The 22573-nt window shown below is 45.4% G+C and overlaps 1 protein-coding gene across 4 annotated transcripts in view; it reads left to right on the top strand.

Annotated features, from left to right (window-relative positions):
- Positions 1-22573, top strand: part of csnk2b (casein kinase 2, beta polypeptide) — a 72873-nt gene that overhangs the window by 5602 nt on the left and 44698 nt on the right. Inside the window, exon 2 of one of the 4 annotated variants that reach the window (XM_068009478.1) lies at positions 10706-10820. The exons of the other annotated variants lie outside the window; for them this stretch is intronic. Coding sequence (XP_067865579.1) covers positions 10811-10820 — 10 coding nt within the window. The 5' untranslated portion in view covers positions 10706-10810. The remainder of the gene's footprint in view (positions 1-10705; positions 10821-22573) is intronic. 4 annotated transcript variants of the gene reach the window in all.

Genomic DNA, 22573 nt, shown 5'->3' on the forward strand with positions numbered 1-22573 from the left:
GTGGAGCTGAGGCCGGAGTCAAATCAGCCATGATCTTATCGAATGGCAGAGCAGGCTCGAGGGGCCGAATGGCCTACTGCTCCTATTTCTTTGTTCTTCTGTTCAAACGAACTAGAGGCGATGTGGAAACTTTTGCACAGTGTGTGTGATTTAGAATGCACTGCCTGAAAGGGTGGTGGAAGCAGATTCATTAGTGGCCTTCAAAAGAGAATTGGATAAAAGCTTGAAGGGAAAACATTTACAGAGAAAGAGCAGGCGCGTAGAATTAGTTGGAGAGCTCTACCTAAGAGCCAGCACAGGCACAATGGGCCAAATGGCCTCCTTTTGTGCTGTATCGTTGTATGATTGTATGAATTATGTGTAGCTATTTTTTCATATCTTAACAGTAGCAGTTTCTTCAAAGCTTCACAGAAACTCGCATGGCAAGCGCTAATTACAATTTCAGGAAACTGATCGGGCTATGTGGTGCGGAAACTTCCTGGCTGCTGTGCACCAAAAAAAACTTTGAGAAACATTAAATCATGTATATCTTTTGAAAAAGAAAGGAACTGCTTCCAAAGATACTCACGACATTGTTAATACAGTCAGGTTCTGTCTCAAACTGGTAGAAGCAACTTCACAAGTAATTTTCAAACGGGGAAGTGGATGCGTACTTAGAAACATTTTCATGGCTATGGGGCAACGGCATTGCTCTTTCAAAGAGCTGACACAGTTAAGATGGGCCGAATGACGACGACTCCTGTGCTGTAGGATTCTATGATTCAGTGCCTAATGCTGGAACAGGAGCAAGATTAAGAATTACCAGTGCTGGCTTAACGATGCAGTCAGCATGTTTGCTGAACTACGGAAAAGCTAGCTCATAATTCTAATTTTAACGTTGTCTCTTTAAAGCAGAGGTTTTCAAATAGGCGTCTATATTTCAGAATGTTATTAGAGAGTGATCATTCCCCCATCTGGAAATAGCCTTCAATAACTTCGTTAAGAATTGTGAATAGTACATTTTGGGAGGAAAGGAGGAGGAGAAGATTTTAAGAACCAAAAGTAATTTTGGAAAATGTCTTATCACCTGTTCCTGTACCTTCTGTTGAATGGTTGGTTGAAGGACATTTCATTCTCCCTCCACCCCCCACCCCCACGTAGCTGAAATGGCAGCTCAAGACAGGTTGACTGTGTACCAGAATCTTCCCATGTTTATTAAACCCTCCCTAATTGAGGATCCATGTGAGCTGATCTCTGCTGTTTGCACATTTGTCCTGCTACTACTGTATACAGTGCCATTTTTAATCAAACACCACAAACCTGGCTGGGAAGTTTATCCAGTACAATCATTTTGTATGTCATCGAGAAGATTTCGGATAAGGATACTGATCAGAAGACTCAAATATAAGTCGGTATATTTTAATGTGGGATGCTCTTAATTTGTCCCTTGAAACTGCTTGCATTGTTACTCACCCGCCTGAGTCAAGGTCACAGGTTAAAGCCTCACTGCAGAGACTTCAGTGGCAAATTTAGACTGACACTTCAGTCCTGAGGAAGTGCTTCTCTGTCGAATGTGCCGTCCTTCTGATGCGATGTTGAACCAAGGCCCCCCCATCAGCTCCCTCAGGTTGATGTAAAGGATCCAGTGACCACAAAGAGCAGGAGAGTTCTCCTGGTGTCCTGGCCAATGCCCCACACCTGCAAAGCACGATGGAAACTTGTGCACAAATTGGCTGCTGTGTTTCCTACATTACAACAGTCACTACACTTCAAAAAGTACTTCGACTATAAAGGGCGTTGGGACTTTGAGGCTGCAAAAGACGCTATAGAAATGCAGGTTCTTTACTTCTTTTGACAAACTTGTAACCTTTGCTGCCTTGTCCTAGTGTCATATAGCTCAGATTGCTCCCTCCATAGTTTGTGTTTGTACTGCTGAGTATTTTTCATAGTTCAAGGAAACAGCATGAATATTGCACACACCCTATTTACTAAAATCCCTGTTGGAACATTGATAAATTGTCTTAGTGTTTTGTTAAAACTGTATTTGGGTGACAACTTCTGAGGATTGGACAGTATAATACTTTTCAGCAGTCTTTTTTGAAGTGAAGTAATTGTAAAGGAAAAGTCTTCAGGGCTGTGCAGGAAGAGCAGGGGAGTGGGACTAATTGGATATGCCTTTCAAAGAGCAGGCACAGGCTCTGTGGGTGAAATGGCCTCTTTGTGCTGTATGATTCAAAGTTAATCCTTCCATGCTACCGATACTGGGGTCTCCATCCTGATGGTGCCTTTTACTGCTGCAATTGCGGTAAGTCATGGCAATGGTTCCTCTACATGGTGTAGTCTGTGTTTTGATTGCCTCACTCTGCTTAGTCAGAGTCCATAAGGCAAATTATATCTTTACAGTATGTCGAGGCGTAAAGGCTGGTGATAATGTTGTCACTAGGATTTTAATCCAGTAGTAGTGAGAGGCAAAATAAGTGGAAAAGGAGGTTTAATAAAATATACTTAGCGTGATGTGATTTTTTTTTTCTCCTTGCACGCTACTAAGAATGCAAAAATTGGCTAATGCACTAAATCTGACCAGGCCAAAGTGATCCTCATTTGGTGATCTTCCAGATTACATTGTTGTATGAATACAACCTTTCAGAAATTGTCTGGTAAATGTCATATTAATTTGCATACAGGCCAATTCTTTTCAAAGCAAAAATAATTTTCGTTGCTGATATGTAGCTTTTTTTTTATTCGTTCGTGTGATGTGGGTATCGCTGACTAGGCCAGCATTTATTTCCCATCCCTACTTGCCCTTGATAAGGTGGTGGTGAGCTGCTTTCTTGAACTGCTGCAGTCCTTGGGGTGTAGGTACGCCCACAGTGCTGTTTGGAAGGGAGTTCCAGGATTTTGATCCAGTGACAGTGAAGGGATGGCGATATAGTTTCAAGTCAGGATGTTATGTTATTTGAAGGGGAACTTGTAGGTGGTGGTGTTCCCATGCATCTGCTGCCCTTATCCTTCTAGGTGGTAGAGCTCGCGGGTTTGGAAGGTGTTGTCAAAGGAGCCTTGGGGAGTTGCTGCTGTGCATCTATATAGTACATACTGCTGCCACTGTGTATCTGTGGTGGAGGAAGTGAATGTTGAAGGTGGTGGATGGGTGCCAATCAAACGGGCTGCTTTGTCCTTGATGGTGTCGAACTTCTTGTGTTGTTGGAGCTGCACCCAGCCAGGCAAGTGGAGGTTATTCCATCACAGTCCTGTCTTGTGCTTTGTAGATGGTGGACCGGCTTTGGGGAGACAGGTGATTTACTTGTCGCTGGATTCCCAGCCTCTGACCTGCGCTAGCAGCCACAGTATTTATGTGGCTGGTCCAGTTCAGTTTCTGGCCAATGGTGACCCCCAGAATATTGTTAGTGGGGAATTTAGCGATGGTAATGCCATTGAACATCATGGGGAGATCGTTACATTCTCTCTTGTTTGAGATGGTCATTGCCTGGCACTTGCATGGTGTGAATGTTACTTGCCACTTATCAGCCCAAGCCTGGATGTTGTCCAGGTCTTGCTGCTTATTGTCATGGTCTGTCTCAATATCTGAGGAATTGCGAATGGTGCTGAACATTGTGCAATCATCAGTGAACATCTCATCTGACCTTGTGATGGAGGAAAGGTCATTGATGAAGCGGCTGAAGATGGTTGGGCCTAGGACACTACCTTGAGGAACTCCTGAAGTGATGTCCTGGGACTGAGATGATTGATCGTCGACAACTACAACCATCTTCCTTTGTGCTAGGTATGACTCCAACCAGCGGAGAGTTTTCCCCTCAATTCCCATTGACTTCAATTTTGCTAGGGCTCCTTGATGCCATACTTGGTCTAATGCTGCCTTGATGTCAAGGGCAGTCACTCTCACCTCACCTCTGGAGTTCAGCTCTTTTGTCCATGTTTGGGTAAAGGCTGTAATGTCAGGAGCTGAGTGGCCCTCATGGAACCCAAGCTCAGTTAGCTCTAGGTGTGCTGCACTTGCCAAATATAAATGAAACGGGGAAAAGAATAGAAGAGGTGAGATGAAGAGGGTTGTGTGGAGCATAAAGCATTGGGAACTTTAGGGCCAAATGGTCTGTTCTGTGCTATACAGTTGCTGCATTAACCATTGAGTAAGCAGGTGAGATTATTGTGCAGCATTACAATGATGAATTCTATCCGTGATTGGAGGCTGTGCCTGGAGAATATTTTGAACTGTTTAATAAGGGTTACAGGCCCTTTGCTCATGGTGGGAAGAGTAAGAGCAATTTTAAGGTGGTGAATTAAGGTTAACACATCAAAAACTGCATCATTCAACATTAAGTATATTGGGTGAGGTGCAGTTCTTGCTGTTATTTTATAACATGAGGAGGTCACTCAGACACTCGAGCCTGTTCCATCATTCACCAATCTGTATCCACCTGTCTTGGCTGCATATTCTTTAATCCCCTTAGCGAGCAAAAACTCAGATTTCGAATGATTAACTGAGCCAAGATGTCCTGCTTTTTGAAGGATAGGAGGTTCCCCACTTCTACCACCCTTTGCGTGAAGTGTTTCCTAACTTCTTTCCTGAGGGTCCTGGCTCTGATTTTATGGTGTCCCCTACTTCAGGTTCCCATACCAGCACAAAAAGTTTCTTTATCTGTCCTGTTGATATGTCGTCTAACCATAAACTTGCAGTTGGCGAAATAACGTGGGAGCGTATTCATTTGAAGCAGATCCTTTGGGGGGAGGGTGGGAGAGGGAAACTTTATTTGACAGCTCGATGTGGTTTGGAGGCGGTTCGACAACTGCAGTTGTCAATAAGACTGTTTGGTTCACCCACTTTTGAGAAGCTGTTGTACTGAGCAATACAGAGGTTCCTGGATTCAATCTTCAATCTGTGCTGAGTTAACTAATCTTGAGGGTTAAGCTTGAAGAAAGCACAGTTGGACTGTGCACCTCGAGGCTGAGGGATGGGCAGGGAGGTGGGGAAATCAGCCAGCCTCCAAATGTTGGGAAGTGCTCTGTGAATGGGAGGTGAAATCATGAAATCAGGGTTGATTGTGATGGATTCTGTGGTGCATTAGCAAACTGTTGTTAACATACTAACGAGACTCTTGTGTGAAGTGGCCATTTTGGCCCAAGCAGCAGCTGGCAACTTTAATGCCGGTTTCGCTGCTGAAGGTTGTGAGCTGGTGAGTGCAGAAGCAAACAGTCCCATTGACATGCTTTGTGTGCTGGATTGTAGAGTGAGCTCACTCGAGGTCCTAATTTCAGCTGAAAATTGCAGCATCATTTATAATGGAAGGACTGCAAATATCACATTGCATCGTGGAATCCATTGCTTGCCAGTACTTGTTGGGGGTGAGGCATGCTGGGTTACGGGTCTGTTGCCGGTGATTGGGAACAATCTTTAGAGGTGACAAGTTAAGGATGTTGCAGTAGAAGTGCAGCATTTCTCAGACCATTGTGTGCTCAGCGACATCACTAGCCATGTGGCCAGCTGGTGACGTCAGCCAGCAACCATCCCTGTGACCTCGCTGTGGCCGGCCGGTGATGTCACTGCCCTGTGACCTCGCTGTGGCCGGTCGGTGATGTCACTGCCCTGTGACCTCGCTGTGGCCGGTCGGTGATGTCACTGCCCTGTGACCTCGCTGTGGCCGGTCGGTGATGTCACTGCCCTGTGACCTCGCTGTGGCCGGTCGGTGACGTCACTGCCCTGTGACCTCACAGTGGCCGGCCGGCGATGTCACTGCCCTGTCTGCATGGTATTCGTTATCTGCATCAAGGAAATTGTCTCCCTCTACTGTTAGAACTTCAGCTAAATATGCCTAGGCACAAGACCACGAACAATTCTTTTCTGCACAATGGGCATTTTGAGCCCATGGTCTCCAATGAAAAACCTAGTAGGTTATTTAATGTGGAATCACTGTTTTCATAAATACATGCAGCAGATTTATATCTTGCACATATATGGAAACTAAATTTAAGGTATCATGGTTGGGGGTATTTCTTGCCCTTGCTGTTCATACTGCCTTTACCAGTGTCTTGCAGGTATATGGAGTAGCAGGAACTAAATTAAAAACAGGACCTCCAGAGTCATAACCGATTATTACCTGTGCCATATGCAAATTGGAGTAGGGATAAGCAGACTATGGAGGTGGACACGGGACTGAAGGAAGGTAATGGGAAAGAGTGGTTCCATTTCATGGGGCACTGGTACCAGTACTGGGACAGGAAGGAATATGGGACAGGCTCCACTTGAAACAGATTGGGCGCAGGGTCCGAGCAGAAATAATAAATTGGATGTTCACGAGTTTAAACTATTAATGTGGGCAGGGCTCAGGTGGAAAAAGTAGTATAAATAATAAAAGGCTAAATAACCTGCACCTGTTCCTGTGTCATATAGCATTATAATGGTATGGTAATACTGAATGCTTATGTATTTGGGAATGCAAAGAGCCCCCTCGGGTCCAGGTGCATGTCAGTTGTCAATGGACTAAATGTCATCACCCTGCCTACACCACCCATAGCCAATTCCGAAACTATAAAAAATTCCTTCCCTGCCCCCCCAATCTTTTAAGCAGCCTTTTTGTAGAGTATCTTAATGAGAAAGTCTTTAAGTCTGTAGGTTTTGAAATTCTATCCATAACCAGTATGTTTATATCTTTGATTCAACCTTACCAAGAGCTTACCCAAGCCTCTTCCAGCCCCACAAGCCTTGGAGATCTCTGCGCTCCTCCAATCCTATGCGTCCCTGATTTTATTTGCCCCACTGTTTGAGGCCTTGTGCTCTGGAGTTGCTTCCCTAACCTCTCAGCCCTTCTACCTCCCTCTCATTTTAAGGTGTTCGTAAAAAATCTACTGCTTTGATCAAGCTTTCCTGATTTTTTTCCCCATGGTTTGGTGTCAAAAATGTTTTAGTATTGCTGTTAAGTACCTTGGGTCATTGTATTACCTTGAATGTGCTGTCTAAAATGTAAGTTAGAGTCATAGTATGGTTACATCACAGAAGGAGGCCATTTGGCCCAAGAGCAACTCAGCTAATCCCAGATCTCTTGTCCATTCTCTGCAGGCCTGCACATTTTTGCTCTTCAGGTGCTTATTGAATGTCCTTTTGAAAGCCACGGTCGAATCTGCCTCCACCACACTCAGGCAGTGCATTCCAGATCCGAACCACTCACTGTATTTTTAAAAAAAAATCCTCGTGCCATAGGTTCCTTTTGCCATTCACCTTAAATCGGTATCCTCTGGTTCTTGATTCTTCCACCAATGGAAACAGTTTCTCCCTATCTACTCTGTCTCAATCCCTGATAATTTTGAATGCCTCTGTCCATCTCCCCTCGACCTTCTCCAAGACAACAACCCCAGCTTCTCCAATCTATCCGCACAGTGGGGCGGCACAGTGGCGCAGTGGTTAGCACCGCAGCCTCACAGCTCCAGTGACCCGGGTTCAATTCTGGGTACTGCCTGTGTGGAATTTGCAAGTTCTCCCTGTGTCTGCGTGGGTTTCCTCCGGGTGCTCCGGTTTCCTCCCACAGCCAAAAGACTTGCAGGTTGATAGGTAAATTGGCCATTATAAATTGTCCCTAGTATAGGTAGGTGGTAGGGAAATATAAGGACAGGTGGGGATGTGGTAGGAATATGGAATTAGTGTAGGATTAGTATATAAATGGGTGGTTGATGGTCAGCACAGACTCGGTGGGCCGAAGGGCCTGTTTCAGTGCTGTATCTCTAAACTAAACTAAACAACTGGAGTTCCCCATCACTGGAGCTACGCTCTAAGGCCTTCTCATCCTTCCTAAAATGTGGTGCCGAGAATTGGATATGACTCCAGTTAAGGCTGAACCAGAGTTTTACAAAGGTTCATCATAACTTCCTTGCTTTTGTACTCCATGCCTCTATTGATAAAGCCTAGGATACGGTATGCCTTTTTAACTGCTTTCTCAACCTACCCTGCCTGCCACCTTCAATGATTTGTGCACATATATCTCCAGGTCCCTCTGCTCATGTACCCTCTTTAGAATTCTACGCCTTATTTTATCATCTCTTTCTTCCACCCAAAATGTACCACACTTCTCTGCATTAAATTTCATCTGCCATGTGTCCACTTATTCCACCAGTCTGTGTATGAGCTCTTGAAGTTTATCACAATCTTCCTCACAGTTCACAGTACTTTCAAGTTTTGTGTCATCTGCACATTTTGGAATTGTACCCTGTACACCCAAGTCTAACTCATTAATATATCAGGAAAAGCAGTGGTCCTAATACTGACCCCTGGGGAATCCCACTATATTCCTTCCTCCAGTCTGAAAAACAGCCTTTCACCACTAGTTGTTTCCTGTCATTCAGCCAACTTCGTATCCATGCTGTCACTGTCCCTTTTTATTCCATGAACATTAACTTTGCTGCTAAGCCTGTTACGTAGCACTTTTATCAAACTTTTGGAAGTTCATATGCACCACATTACCCTTAACCACCTGCTTTGTTACCCTATCAAAAAACTCAATCAAGTTAGTTGAATGCGATTTGCCTTTAACACGTCCGTGCTGACTCCCTAATTAATCTACATTTCAAGTGACTTAAATTTGTCCCAGATTATCATCTCTAAAAGCTTTCCCACCATTGAGGTTATAGTGACTGATGTGGGTTGAACTGTAGAATGGCCAAGTCCTTCCTGCCCTTAACCGAAGTCCACCTAGATGCCCTTTCCAGCAGGGATCAAGATGGGAATAGGAGCCTGGTTTTCTCCTGCCTTCCACTTAGACAAGCCAAGACCAACTGCAACATCCCCTATCCCTGTCCTAGCTAAGATCAGCTACAATGCTACAGCCTGAGAGTCAAACTTGAAACTCCGAATTACTGGTTGGAGGCCCAGCACTTTGGGAATATATTTTATGAAGAATCCTTCCCACCGTACACTATTACTGAGGAATATCTGCCAATACAGCTCTCTGCTGTTCAGAGGGGTGGAGGCAGTCAGTCACTCGAGAGCAGAGAAGTACAGCGCTTGTGGATTAGCAGCAGTCATTAAACCAGACCAGAAGCGTGCTAAATTGAGTGCTCAGTTTGTGCTGAACAGCTGATCCGCTGGACATGTGGGGTGGGTATTGTATTGGCTTAAAAAAAAACTTGCATTTATTTAGCACCTTTTGTTACCTCCGGACACCTCAAAGCACTTTACAGCTAAATAAGCGCTTTTGAAGTTCTGTTCAGGGAATTTGCAGTGGGTGGTGGTGTGGGGTGGCTGTAATTAGCAGAAATGTAGGAAACGTGGCAGCCAATGTGCTCTCAGCAATCTCCCACAAACAGCAATGCGATAATGACCAGGAAATATGTTTGTGATAGTGACTGGATGATAACTATTGGCTATGACATCAGATATAACTCCCCTGCTGCTCTTCAAAATAGTGCCATGAGATCTTTGACCCAAGAGGGCCGACAGGACCTCGGTTTAATGATTTATCTATTAGATGGTTCCTCTGACAGCACAGTGCTCCCTCAGTACTACACTGCGAGCATCAGCCTAAGTATTTGCTCTCAAGTCTCTGGAGTGGGGCTTGAACCCACAACGTTTTTTTTTCTTTCATGAGATGTGGGCATCGCTGGGAAGACCAGCATTTGTTGCCCATCCCTAATTGCTCTTGACAACTGAGTGGCTTGCTCGGCCATTTCACAGGGCAGCTTAAGAGTCAACCACATGGGTCTGGAGTCGCGCGTAGGCCAGACCCCAGGTAAGGACGGCAGATTTCCTCCAGAAAGGAAAGGGTTTTTACAACAATCAACAGTTTAATGGCGCTGTTACTGAGACTAGCTTTCAATTCCAGATTTTATTAATTAATTGAATTTAAATTCCGCCAGCTGCCATGGTGGGATTTGAACCCATGTCCCCAGAGCATTAGTCTGGGTCGCTGGTTTACTAGCTCAGTGACATGACCACTACGCCACTGTTCCTTACTGACTGAGGTGAAAGTGCGACCCACTGAGCCATGGCATGACATGTTGGCTTTAATGCCCTCTAAAAGAGGAATGTTGGCGGACGTATCAAAATTATCCAAGGTTTCTGGCTCTGATAGCTGTTCAGACACTCCTGCTGAAAAGTATGGATGGAAGTCAGGTAACAGCATGAACAGACATTGTTTGTGATGTTCCCTGTGATAGAGTAAGCTGGGAGTTGAGAAACTTGAAGGAGAGAGTCCTAATGGATTCAGAACGTGGAAATCCTGCTTTGCGGCAGTGAGAATTTACATGTTCTGTCACTTCTCTTGTCCATTTTACTGAGTCAGAAGAGGCATGTTGATCTTGAAATCTGCTGAAGCAAGAGCTATCCAATTAGTCCCACTTGGCTGCTTTTTTTTTTCTCCCCATAGCACTGCATAATCCTCTTTTTCCAATCTTTATCCAGTTCTCTTTTGAAAGTTGCTTGCGAGCCTGATTCTGCTGCCTTTTTCAGGCAGTGTACACCAGATCATCCCCTCAAGCTGTAAATTAAATTATTTTTTTCCCTCCCTGGGGTTTTTGTCAATATTCATAAATCTGTACCCTCTGGTTATTGATGGTTGCTAACCAGTGATGTCCATTTAGAGTTTGCCTGCCACTTTTCTAGGTCAGTCCCAAGACTTGGTGGGTTTTCTGCCTAATTGGCGGTAGAGAGTGGTGCTGGTGGTGGTCGGGGGAGGGTGTGTCTTTGAGGCACAAGAGGGAAAACTGATTTCTCCATCTTCCCCCACAGCAGGCATGGCTCCTGTCATCTGATCAGAGAGATATTGGTGACGACAGTTGGGCAGTAAGTTTGAAAGCATTCCCCCTTGCTGCCCATCCTCCCTGCTGAAAGAGGATGTGTGGTGGTGAGTTCCGATATTGTAATAAATGCGGGAACAAATCAGGGTTTCCAATCACGCCCCTTGCTTTTAATCGCTGAAACTTGCAAGATTCCATGCAGTCTGATTCTGCAGTCCGTGCTTGGTGTGCTGGAGATTTTTCTCCTTGATCAATCTACAGTATCTGGAAGAATTGGGAGAAAAATATAGCAATTAAAAAGTAATGAATTGATTTTCTTGCTCCCTCTTGTGCTTGCTTGCGCCTCAGTGTGAGATGGCCTCCAATGACAAGTTACTTCCTAGTTCCGAGCATCATCCTGTTATCAAAGAGCCCATCCTGATCCACTCCCATCTCAATCATGAGCTGCTCTGGCATAATTTGGTTGAAATTCCCATTTGGTATTTAGTGAATTTGTTCAAAAGGAAGAATGGTGGTGGGTCTGAAAGGAAAGACCGATTTGGATTTATATGCTACTTGTCAGGATGTCCCAAAGCGCTTTACAGCCACTGCTTTTTCCTTTGTTCGTTCATGGGATCTAAGCGTTGCTAGCGAGACCAACATCTGCTGCCCAGCCAAATTGCCCTTGAGTAGGTGTGGTGAGCAGCCTTCTTGAATCCCTGCAGTCCATGTGGTACCATTGGGGAGGGAATTCTAGGATTTTGATCCAGCAGCAGTGGAGGAACAGCCATTATAGTTGCAAATCAGCGTGGAGTGTGCCTTGGAGGGGATTGTGTTTCCATGCGTCTGCTACCGTTCTTCTAGGTGGTAGAGGCCGTGGGTTTCAAAGGTGCTGTTGACGGAGCCTTGGCAAGTTGCTGCAGTCATTATCTGCTGGTGGTGGAGGGAGTGAATGTTGGTGGGTAGGGTGCTGATCAAGGGGGCTGCTTTGTCCTGGATGGTGTCGAGCTTGAGTGTTGTTGGAACTGCACTCATCCAGGCAAGTGGGGAGTATTCCATCACACTCCTGACTTGTGCCTTGTAGATGGTGGACAGGCTTTGGGGTATCAGGTGGGTTACTCACCGCAGGATTCCCAGCCTCTGACCTGCTCTTGTAGTCACAGTATTTATATGGCTGCACCATTCAGTTGCTGGTCAATGGTGCGGGATTGAGCAATGGTAATGGTGTTGAATGTCAAGGGCCGATGGTTAGATTCTCTGTTGTTGGAGATGGTCCTTGCCTGGCACTTGTGTGGCGCAAATGTTACTTGCCCTGTATCAGCCCAAGCCTGAATATTGTCCGGGTCATGTTGCATGCAGACAGGGACTGCTTTACTATCTGAAGAGTTGCGAATGATACTTATGATGGAGGGCAGGTCATAGAGGCAGCTAAAGACACTACACCTGGGGCTCAGAATATTGGCCTCCAACAACCACAGACATCTTCCTTTGAACGAGGTATGACTCCAGCCAGTGGAATGTTCCCCCCACCCCCCGATTCCCATTGTCTTCAATTTGGCTAGGGCTCCTTAATGCCACATTCTGTCAAATGCAGTCTTGATGTTAAGGGCAGTCACTCTCACTTCACCTGTTGAGTTCAGCTCTTTTATCCATGCTTGGACCAAGGTTGTAATGAGGTCTGGAGCCGTGTGCTCTTTGGCAGAACCCAAAATGAGCATCGGTGGGCAGGTTATTGCTGAGTAAGTGCCACTTGCTAGCCTTGTCGATGACACCTTCCATCACTTTGATTGGAGAGTAAGCAGGTGGGGCAGTAATTGACTAGATTGGATTTGTCCTCCTTTATCGTTGGACAGGACATGGCTGGGTAATTTTCAGCATTGTCAAGTAGATACTAGTGTTGTAGCTGTACTGGAACAGCTTGGCTAGCAGTGCAGCTAGTTCTGGAGGGCAAGTCTTCAGTATTACAGCTAGGATGTTGTCGGGGTCCATCCAGTGTCTTTGACCATTTCTGTATATCACCTGAAGTGAATTGAATTGACTGAAGACTGCCATTTGTGATGCTGGAGGAGGCTGAGATGGATCCACCATTCGGTGCTTCTGGCTGAAGATGGTGGTAAATGCTGCAGCCTTGTCTTTTGTACTGATGTGCTGGGCTCCCCCATCATTGAGGATGGGAATTTTGTGGAGCCTCCTCCTACGGTTATTGGTTTAATTGTTCACCATTCATGACTGGATGTGGCAGGACTGCTTTGATCTGATCCCTTAGGTGTGGGATCGCTTAGCTCAGTCTGAAGCCTGCTGCTTCCTCTATTTAGCATGCATGTAATCCTGCATTATAGCTTCACCAGGTTGGCACCTCACTTAGGTATGCCTGGTGCTGCTCCTGGCGTGCTCTCCTACACTCGTTATACCAGGGTATTGGTAGAGTGAGGGATATGTCGGGCCATGAAGTAAAGATTGTGGTTGAATATAATTCTGCTGCTGATGGCCCACAGTACCTCATGGATGCCCAGTTTTGATTCTGCTAGATCTGTTCTGAATCTATCCCATTTAGCACAGTATTAGTGCCTCACAACACGAAGAAAGATATCCTCAGTGTGAAGGCGAGACGTCGGCTGCGCAAGGACTGTGCGGAGGTAGCTCCTACCAATACTGTCGTGGACAGATGCATCTGTGACAGGTAGATTGGTGATGACATCACAGAAAAGCTGCAAGGTGATTGGTTGATGAGTAACTGCTGTTGGGGAGTATCAGTAAATCGCTGGGTTAGTAACTAAAGTAAAGAGAAAGGTAGCGTCGACATTTTCTTATATAGTAAGGGAGTAAATTAAGGGTAAGTCATGGCAGGGCAGTTCGGCAGCTCATTCTGTGAAATGTGGGAAGTCAGGGACACGTTCAGTGTCCAGGGTGAATACCTCCTGTGCAGGAAGTGTCTCCAGCTGCAGCTACTTGAAATCCGCGTTTCGGATCTGGAGCGGCAGCTGGGGACACTGGAGCATCAGCGAAGCTGAGATCATTGTGGGTAGCGAGGACAGGGAGGTAGTGACACCGCAGGTAAAGACTGCTCAGGCAGAAAGGGAATGGGTGACAGCCAGGCAGAGTGGAAGAACTGGGCAGGTAGTGCAGGAGTTCCCTGGGTCCATTTCCCTCTCTAACAGATTTTCCGCTTTGGATACTGTTGGGAGAGAGAGTATCTCGGGAATGCAGCAAGAGCCTAGTCTGTGGCACCATGGGTGGCTCAGCTGCACAGGAGGGGATGAAAAAGAGTGGGAGAGCTATAGTGATAGAACCCCTGATTGTAAGGGGTACAGATAGGCGTTTCTGTGGCTGCAAATGTGACTCCAGGGTGGTATGGTGCCTCCGTGGTGCTCGGGTCAAGGATGTCAGGGAGCGGCTGCAGGACAATCTGAAGGGGGAGGGTGAACAGTCAGAGGCCGTGGTTCATATTGGTACCAACGACATAGGTGGAAAGAGGGAGGAGGTCCTGCAACAAGAATTTAGGGAGCTAGGTTGCAGATTAAAAAGCAGGATCTCAAAGGTTATAATCTTTGGATTACTCCTGCTGCCACGTGCTAGTGAGTGTAGAAATAGTAGGATAGAGCAAATGAATGCATGGCTGAAGAGATGGTGCAGGAGGGAGGGCTTTAGTTTCCTGGGTCACTGGGTCTGTTTCTGGCGAAGGTGGGACCTGAACTGAAATGGGACCAACATCCTTGCAGGGAGGCGTGCTAATGCTGTTGGGGGGTGTGGGGGGTTTAAACTAATTTGGCAGGGGGATGGGATACAGAGTGGAGGTACATTAGGGGGTGATGCACAGTCAAATATAGAAGAGAAACTGTGCCAGTCTGGAAGGCAGAGCAAATATAGACCTGTTAAGGCACAAGCGCATAATGCAAAGCTGGATTGCATCTATTTTAATGCAAGGAGCCTTACAAGTAAGGCAGATGAATTGAGGGCGTTGATTAGCACATGGGATTATGATATTGCTATCTCAGAGACATGGTTGAGGGAAGGACAGGACTGGCAGTATTCCAGGATATAGAATCTTCAGGCGTGACTGGGTGGTGGGGGTGGGGGGGGGTGTGAAAGAGGTGGCATTGCACTATTGATCAAGGAATCAATTGCTGCAGTAAGGACGAATTGTATGTTAGAAGGTTCTTCAAATTAGGCCATATGGATAGCATCTAAAAACAAAAAGGGGTCAGTCACTTTGCTGGGTGTGTGCTGCAGGCCTCCAAACAGTCAGGGAGCGATAGAGGAGCAGTTATGTCGGCAAATCTCAGGTGTAAAAATAATAGGGGATTTCAACTTTCCCAATATTAACTGGGATAGTCTTTGTGCAAAAGGCTTAAAGGGGGCGGAATTCTTAAAGTGCATACAGGAGAGCTTATTAAGCCAGCACGCAGAAAGTCCTATAAGAGACGGGGCAGTACTGGACCTAATCCTAGGGAATGAGGCTGGACAAGTGGTAGAAGTGAAAGTGGGGAGCATTTCAGGGATAGTGACCATAACTCTGTAAGATTTAAGGTAGTTCTGTAAAAGGACAAAGATGGATGGGAAATCAAGGTACTGAATTGGGGGAAGGACGATTTCAATATGATAAAGCGGGGTCTGGCCAAAGTGGACTGGGATCAGCTACTTGTAGGAAAGTCTACATCAGAGCAGTGGGAGTCATTCAGAGAGGAAATAGTGAGAGTTCAGGGCCAATATGTTCCTGTAAAGGTGAAAGGTAGGACCAAAAGGTCCAGGGAACCATGGATGTCAAGGGATATAGAGGATTGGATAAGGAAAAAGAAAGAAGCTTATGGCAGATTCAGAGGGCTGAAAACAGCAGATGCCGTAGAGGAGTATAAAAAGTGTAGGGGTGGGGGGGGGTACTTAAAAAAAAAGTAATTAGGAGCGCGAAGAGGGGGCATGAAAAAACACTGGCGGGCAAGATAAAGGAAATCCCAGGGCGTTTTATAAATATATTAAGGGCAAGAGGATAACCAGGGAAAGAGTAGGGATCAAAGAGGCAATCTGTGTTGAGCTGGAGGACGTAAGTGAGGTTTTAAATGATTACTACTTTTCATCTGCCTTCACTATGGAGAAGGACGATGTAGGTGTAGAGATCAGGGAAGGGGGATTGTGATATGCTTGAACAAATTGGCATTGAAAGGGAGGAGGTATTAGTGGTTTTAGCGGGCTCAAAAGTGGATAAATCCCCGGGCTCAGATGAGATGTATCCCAGGCTATGTGAGGCAAGGGAGGAGATTGCAGAGGCTCTGACACAAATTTTCAAATCTTGTCTGGCCACAGGAGAGTTACCAGAGGACTGGAGGACAGTGAATGTGGTACCATTATTCAAGAAGGATAGTAGGGATAAACCAAGTAATTACAGGCAGGTGAGTCTAACATCAGTGGTAGGGAAACTATTGGAAAGAATTCTGAGGGAAGGATTAATCAAGGATAGTCAGCATGGCTCTGTCAGGGGAGATAGTGTCTAACTAACTTGATTGAATTTTTCAAGGAGGTAACTAGGTGAGTAGATGAAGGTTAAGCAGTTGATGTGGTAGTCTACATGGACTTCAGTAAGGCTTTTGATAAGGTCCCGCATGGGAGATTGGTTAAGAAGGTAAGAGCCCATGGGATCCAGGGCAATTTGGCAAATTGGATTCAAAATTGGCTTAGTGGCAGGAGGCAGAGGGTGATGGTCGAGGGTTGTTTTTGCGATTTGAAGCCTGTGACCAGTGGTGTACTGCAGGGATCTTTGCTGGACCCTTGCTGTTTGTAGTATACATTAATTATTTAGATGTGACTATAGGAGGTATGATCAGTAAGTTCACAGGTGACATGAAAATTGGTGGTGTCGTAAATAGTGAGGAGGAAAGCCTTAGATTACAGGGCGATATAGATGGGCAGAGCAGTGGCAAATGGAATTTAATCCTGAGAAGTGTGAAGTGATGCTTTGGGGGACTAACAAGGCAAGGGCATATACAATGGATGGTAGGACCCTAGGAAGTACAGAGGATCAGAGGGACCTTGGTGTACTGATCCATAGATTACTGAAGGCAGCAGCACGGGTAGATAAGGTGGTTAGGAAGGCATATGGGATACTTGCCTTTATTAGCCAAGGCAAAGAATAATAGAGCAGGGAGGTTATGATAGAGCTGTATAGTTAGGCCACAGCTGGAGTATTGTGTACAGTTTTGGTTGCCACACTACAAGTAGGATGTGATTGCACTGGAGAGGGTGCAGAAGAGATTCACCAGTATGTTGCCTGGGCTGGAACATTTTGGCTATGAAGAGAGACTGAATAGGCTAGGGTTGATTTCCTTGGAGCTGAGAAGGCTGAGTGGGGGGGAACCTGATTGAGGTATACAAAATTATGAGGGATATAGATAGGGTAGATAGGAAGAAACTTTTTCCTTTAGCGGAGGTGTCAATAACCAGGGGGCATAGATTTAAGGGAAGGGGCGGGAGGTTTAGAGGGAATTTGAGGGGAATAAAATTCGCCCAGAGGGTGGTTGGAATCTGGAACGCACTGCCTGAAGAGGTGGTAGAGGCAGGAACACTCACAAAACTTAAGCATTTAGATGAGCAGTTGAAACGGCATAGCATACAAGGCTATGGGCCAAGTGCTGGAAAATGAGATTAGAATAGATAGGTGCTTGATGGCCAGCACGGACACGATGGGCCTGTTTCTGTGCTGTATGACTCTGACTCTATGACTGTAACATGGAAGAGTACTGATTGATCAATTGAGGAAGGCCAGTAGGTGGTAATCAGTAGGAGATTTCCTTGCCTGTGTTTGATCTGATACTTTGAGATTTTGTGGGGTCAAGAGTTATGTTGAGGATTCCCAGGGCTACTCCCTTCCAACTGAATGCCACAGTGCCGCCACCTCTGGTGGGTCTGACCTGCCGGTGGAACAGAACATACACAGTAGTGGTGATGGAGGAGCCTGAGATCTTGGCTGTAACGTATGATTTGGTGAGTATGACTGTCAAGTTGTTGCGTGACTAGACTGTGTAACAGCTCTCTCAGTTTTTGGACAAGTCCCCTGATAGTGGTGAGGACTTTGCAGGATCGATGAGCAGGGTGTGCCTTTGTTGTTTCCGGTGCCTAGTTCGATGCTAGGTGGTCCGTCCAGTTTTTATTCAACCTTCCTGTAGGGATTTGATACAACAGAGTGGCTTGTTAGGCCATTTAAGAGTCAACCACATTTCTATGTGTCTGGAGTCACTTAGTAAGGAAGGAAGATTTCCTTCCCTAAAAGACATTAGTGGATCAGATGGTTTTTAATAATGCAGTAGTTTCATTACTGAGATGAGCTTTTTTAAATTCCAGATTTATTAATTAAATGAATTTAAATTCCACTGACTGCTGTGGTGGGGTTTGGGAGCATTAGTCTGGGTCTCTGGGTTACTAGTTTAGTAACATTACCACGACTCTATCATTCTCTACTTGAAGTGTAGTCACTGTTGTACTGTAGGAAATGCTGCAGCCAATTTGTACACAATAAGCTTCCAGAAACAGCAATGTGATGGTGACCAGATCATCTGTTTTCGTGATGTTAATTTGAGGAATAGATATTGGGCACCGAGGAGAACTTCAGTTTACCATCTCATCTGAAAGGCATTAAACTGGCAAGGGTGTTGGATTGGGAGTGCTGTTATTCTGGCTGGGACTTGGCTAGGTCGATCCATCACTGATAGCTGGGATTTCTTTCCCGTATCCCTCCAAACCACTGCCTGATTTAGCTTGACTGTGATGTTGCCTGCTCCAGTACCCAGCGTTACATTGCCACCTGCTCAGGTGTATGTATGAGCAACCCCTGGAAGGAGACTTCAGGTGCAGTCTGTGTTGGAGGCTCCATAACCCAGCAAGGACTCCATATCCCTTCAGGATGGAGGGATAGAAAAGGTGAGCTTTCATAAATGTAACAAAATAAATTGGTCTTTAAGATATGTTTTTACAATAAAACTCACTTTTTTCCCCTCTTGATCACCATAAAGTAGCTTGGGATGTAGCATTCTAAGGGTCTGTGTCCAGACGGCAGGAATTTTGGCAGATGCTGCTCGTCTCTTCACAAATTGGAAAAGATGCTAACTTGGAGGTGGAGCTCATTTAGGATGCAGAACCCATTGGCACAGATGCTGCCGCTACAGTCTTAGTGCCAGCAGTATCAACATGGTCAGTTGACTGCTTTGGGGTTCAGTCGCAGAATCTTCTTGCAAACCCCAGCTTGGGCACCGTTATTAGGGTGTTAGTGAACTGGGACAACACGTGTGAAATTTTTAAACTGAGGGTTGGTTTGAAGTGTGAAAGGTTTGACTGCTGGACTCAAAGTTGTGTTAACATTTGGGTGGTTGCAAGTTTCTCTGGATGATGGAAGTCATTTGAGATGAAGAACTAAGTGTATTGCACATCGAAATTTGATTAGATTAGAGATACAGCACTGAAACAGGCCCTTCGGCCCACCGAGTCTGTGCCGAACATCAACCACCCATTTATACTAATCCTACACTAATCCCATATTCCTACCAAACATCCCCACCTGTCCCTATATTTCCCTACCACCTACCTATACTAGTGACAATTTATAATGGCCAATTTACCTATCAACCTGCAAGTCTTTGGCATGTGGGAGGAAACTGGAGCACCCGGAGAAAACCCACGCAGACACAGGGAGAACTTGCAAACTCCACACAGGCAGTACCCGGAATCGAACCCGGGTCCCTGGAGCTGTGAGGCTGCGGTGCTAACCACTGCGCCACTGTGCCGCCCCTATGTATTAGCTTACACCCAGGGGAGGTGTTAATGTCACTGGACTAGTAACCCAGAGACCCAGGTTACTGCTCTGGGGACATGGGTTCGAATCCCACCACGGCAGATGGTGAAATTTGCATTCCGTTAATCTGCAAATTGAAAGCTAGTCTAATGATGACCAGGAAACCATTGTCGATTGTTGTAAAAACCTATCTGGTTCTCTTAAATCTCCTCTGAAGCCACTCAGTTCAAGGGCAATTCGGGATGGGCAGTAAATACTGGCCTAGGTTCCATTATACTAGGCTTGTAATCTCTCAGGTATAAAAGGTTAAGGTGTGATCCAATGGACATGTTTAAGATGGTTAAAGAGGGTTTGATAAACTAGATAGAGAGAAACTGACTCGTGAACAGGGGTTGCAACCTTAAAATTAGCACTTGGCCATTTGGGGTGATGTTGGGAAGATCTTCCAACCACAGTGGTAAAGGAAGTCTGAAACACTGTCCTCCCCCTAAAAAAGCTGTTGAGACTGTGGGAGGGCAGGGAGTCCATTGAAAATTTCAAATCCGCGACTAAGATTTTTGCTTGGCAAGGGTATTGGGTATTACAGAACCAAGGTGAGTAGATGTAATTCAGATACAAATCAACCATAATCTAATTGAATGGCGGAACAAGCTGGAGGGGCTGAATGTCCGCCTCCTGTTCCGATTAAGTGTTGTTTTCCTGCTACCTATAGGCCAAATAGCTAACGAGACAGAGCACTGCATTCATTGGCAAGGTTTATTTAAAAATGTTACTGTGCCATTTTTTGCTGATTTCTGCATTGACTTGACCTTAAACTCTATTGATGGTAGTTTCAAGCATTGAAAAATGGAATTTGTTGTTTTCTAAAAACTAGTTCTTTTAATCTGTCAGCAACAAATGGAGGCTTCGGTTTTAAAATTCATCAAATGGTGGCTGGGCACTTAAAAAATTGGCAGATTTTTATTGGCTGCAGTTTTGAAGGTGAAAGTACAGTGTATTTAATTGTACTATGATAGCTCTCCTTGTTATCAAGTGCATCCAACTGTTTGTATGTCCGTTACCCTGCTCACCTTGTCTCTTCGATGTTTGGAGCTGCTAGTCAGAACCTGCTTGGCAACAGGGCGGTTCGTGCCAAACTCCTGTAATTGCACTGTTCAGTCACTTGAATGTCATCATCGCTGCCCACAACTCGTCTGTTGGTCCCATTTGTAACGTCACCACAGCAGACTTGGATGGAAAAGCCTTTGGACTAATTTTGATCCGCTTCTTAATACCAACCTCCCTCCATCTTCCTATTACACTGACTTAAACAAGACCAGTCTCTGGTCACCTGTTCCAGCTGTTGATCGCCCTCTGTAAAGAACTTATCTGTCATAAATATTGAGCCTGGGCCCTCTTGTCCTTGGTGTATTGCAAAAAACATTGTTGCAGGCTCACCTCATCCATTAAGTGCCTTGTGTCTCTATTGTGCCCATTCTGAGTCATGTCTTTTTTGAGGTTGCTGGGGCAATGCACAGGAGTGTCTGCTTCTGGCCAGCGTTTCTGAAGGAGCACACAGCATGACTTTGACACACTAGATACGGAAATATCTGCTATTTGCAACATTTATTGGGTAATTCATATTACTTCTCCCTATTGAATTCCATTCGCCTGATAATCCATTTAGACATTGTTCTGTGTAATTGGTCTTTGTACTTTGCTTTTAATTGGTCTTTGTACTCTGCACTGCAAATTTCAGTTAGTGCAAGTTCAAACAAACAAAGCTTCAAAAGTTCACGCTCAGTAAGTGGCTTACCTTGTTGCAGAAAGGATTATGATAGACTCCAGAAATTTTGTACTAATAGGCCCCGGGGCTTTCTTGTGTCTTAAACTGCTGATCAAGTTTGTTTCATCCCTTCCAGATGAATCTTAGATAATATAAGAAATATATACAAAGACTTAGCAGTTGGCAGGAAAAAAGACAGAGGCACAAGGGGAGAGCCAACTGTGTAACAGCCCCAACAAACAAATTTCTCTGCAGCACCTGTGGAAGAGCCTGTCACTCTAGAATTGGCCTTTATAGCCACTCCAGGCGCTGCTTCACAAACCACTGACCACCTCCAGGTGTTTATCCATTGTCTCTCGAGATAAGGAGGCCAAAGAAGACAGGGGTACAGCATGCAATCCCTGGAGCCTGCTCCGCCATTCAGTAAGGTCATGGCTGATCTACCACAACTCCACTCCACCACTCTATCCCCATATCCCTTGATTCCTAGTTTCCAAAAACCTATCAGTTACGAGCTTGAATATACTCAACAACTGAGCATCCGTGACCCTCTGAGGTAGAGGATTCCAAAGATTCACAACTGAGTGAAGACATTTCACATCAGTCCTTAATGGCTGATCCCTTATCCTGAGATGCTGATCCTGCATTCTAGACTCTCCAGCCAGGGAAGCAGCTTCTCGGCATCTGCGCTATCCAGCACTCATCCAACAAAAAAAAAATTCCATACATTTCAGTGACATAATTTGTGTAAATTTTCCTTTTAAAAGGCCAAGACTGTCCATACCTCCTCTGGTTTTCTGATCCCAGCTTAATCTTTTGAATTCTTGTGCACATGTAGCTGTCTTGCACTGGTGGTTTGAGGAAAAGGGCTGGGGTGTGGTGTGCCGTTGCTTTCGAATATGGCTCCTAAAACACTGAAAATCCCAAGCTGGAAAAGTTTAAAAAGCTGCCGCTGCTGGCTGTGGTAACTGTACCATTGGTACTGGTACCTGCATTGAGTTAGCTGATCTAAGCTGGGGAGGCAGGCAGGAGTGGCTGTGTAATATACTTGAAGCACTTCCAGGAAGGGGGAGTGGAAAGCTCAGCCATTTCAAACCTGCCTTACTCCAATGATACTTCAAAGATAGAGAGTGAATGTCCGAGAGGATGAGAGCAGGATTGGATTCGGTTGTGATGCCCCTCATATCAGGGGATATACCAATTCAGTGTGTAGGCTGACACATGAAGAAAGGCAATTTAAGATACAGGAAAGTGCCTGGTGGCTATCAGGAGAAGGAAGAATAATGAAAGGGAGTGCAGTTTGAGGCCAGGCAGTACAGTGCTGACGATGAATGAATCTCCAG

Source organism: Heterodontus francisci, chromosome 29, assembly GCF_036365525.1.
Source record: "Heterodontus francisci isolate sHetFra1 chromosome 29, sHetFra1.hap1, whole genome shotgun sequence".
Taxonomy (NCBI): domain Eukaryota; kingdom Metazoa; phylum Chordata; class Chondrichthyes; order Heterodontiformes; family Heterodontidae; genus Heterodontus; species Heterodontus francisci.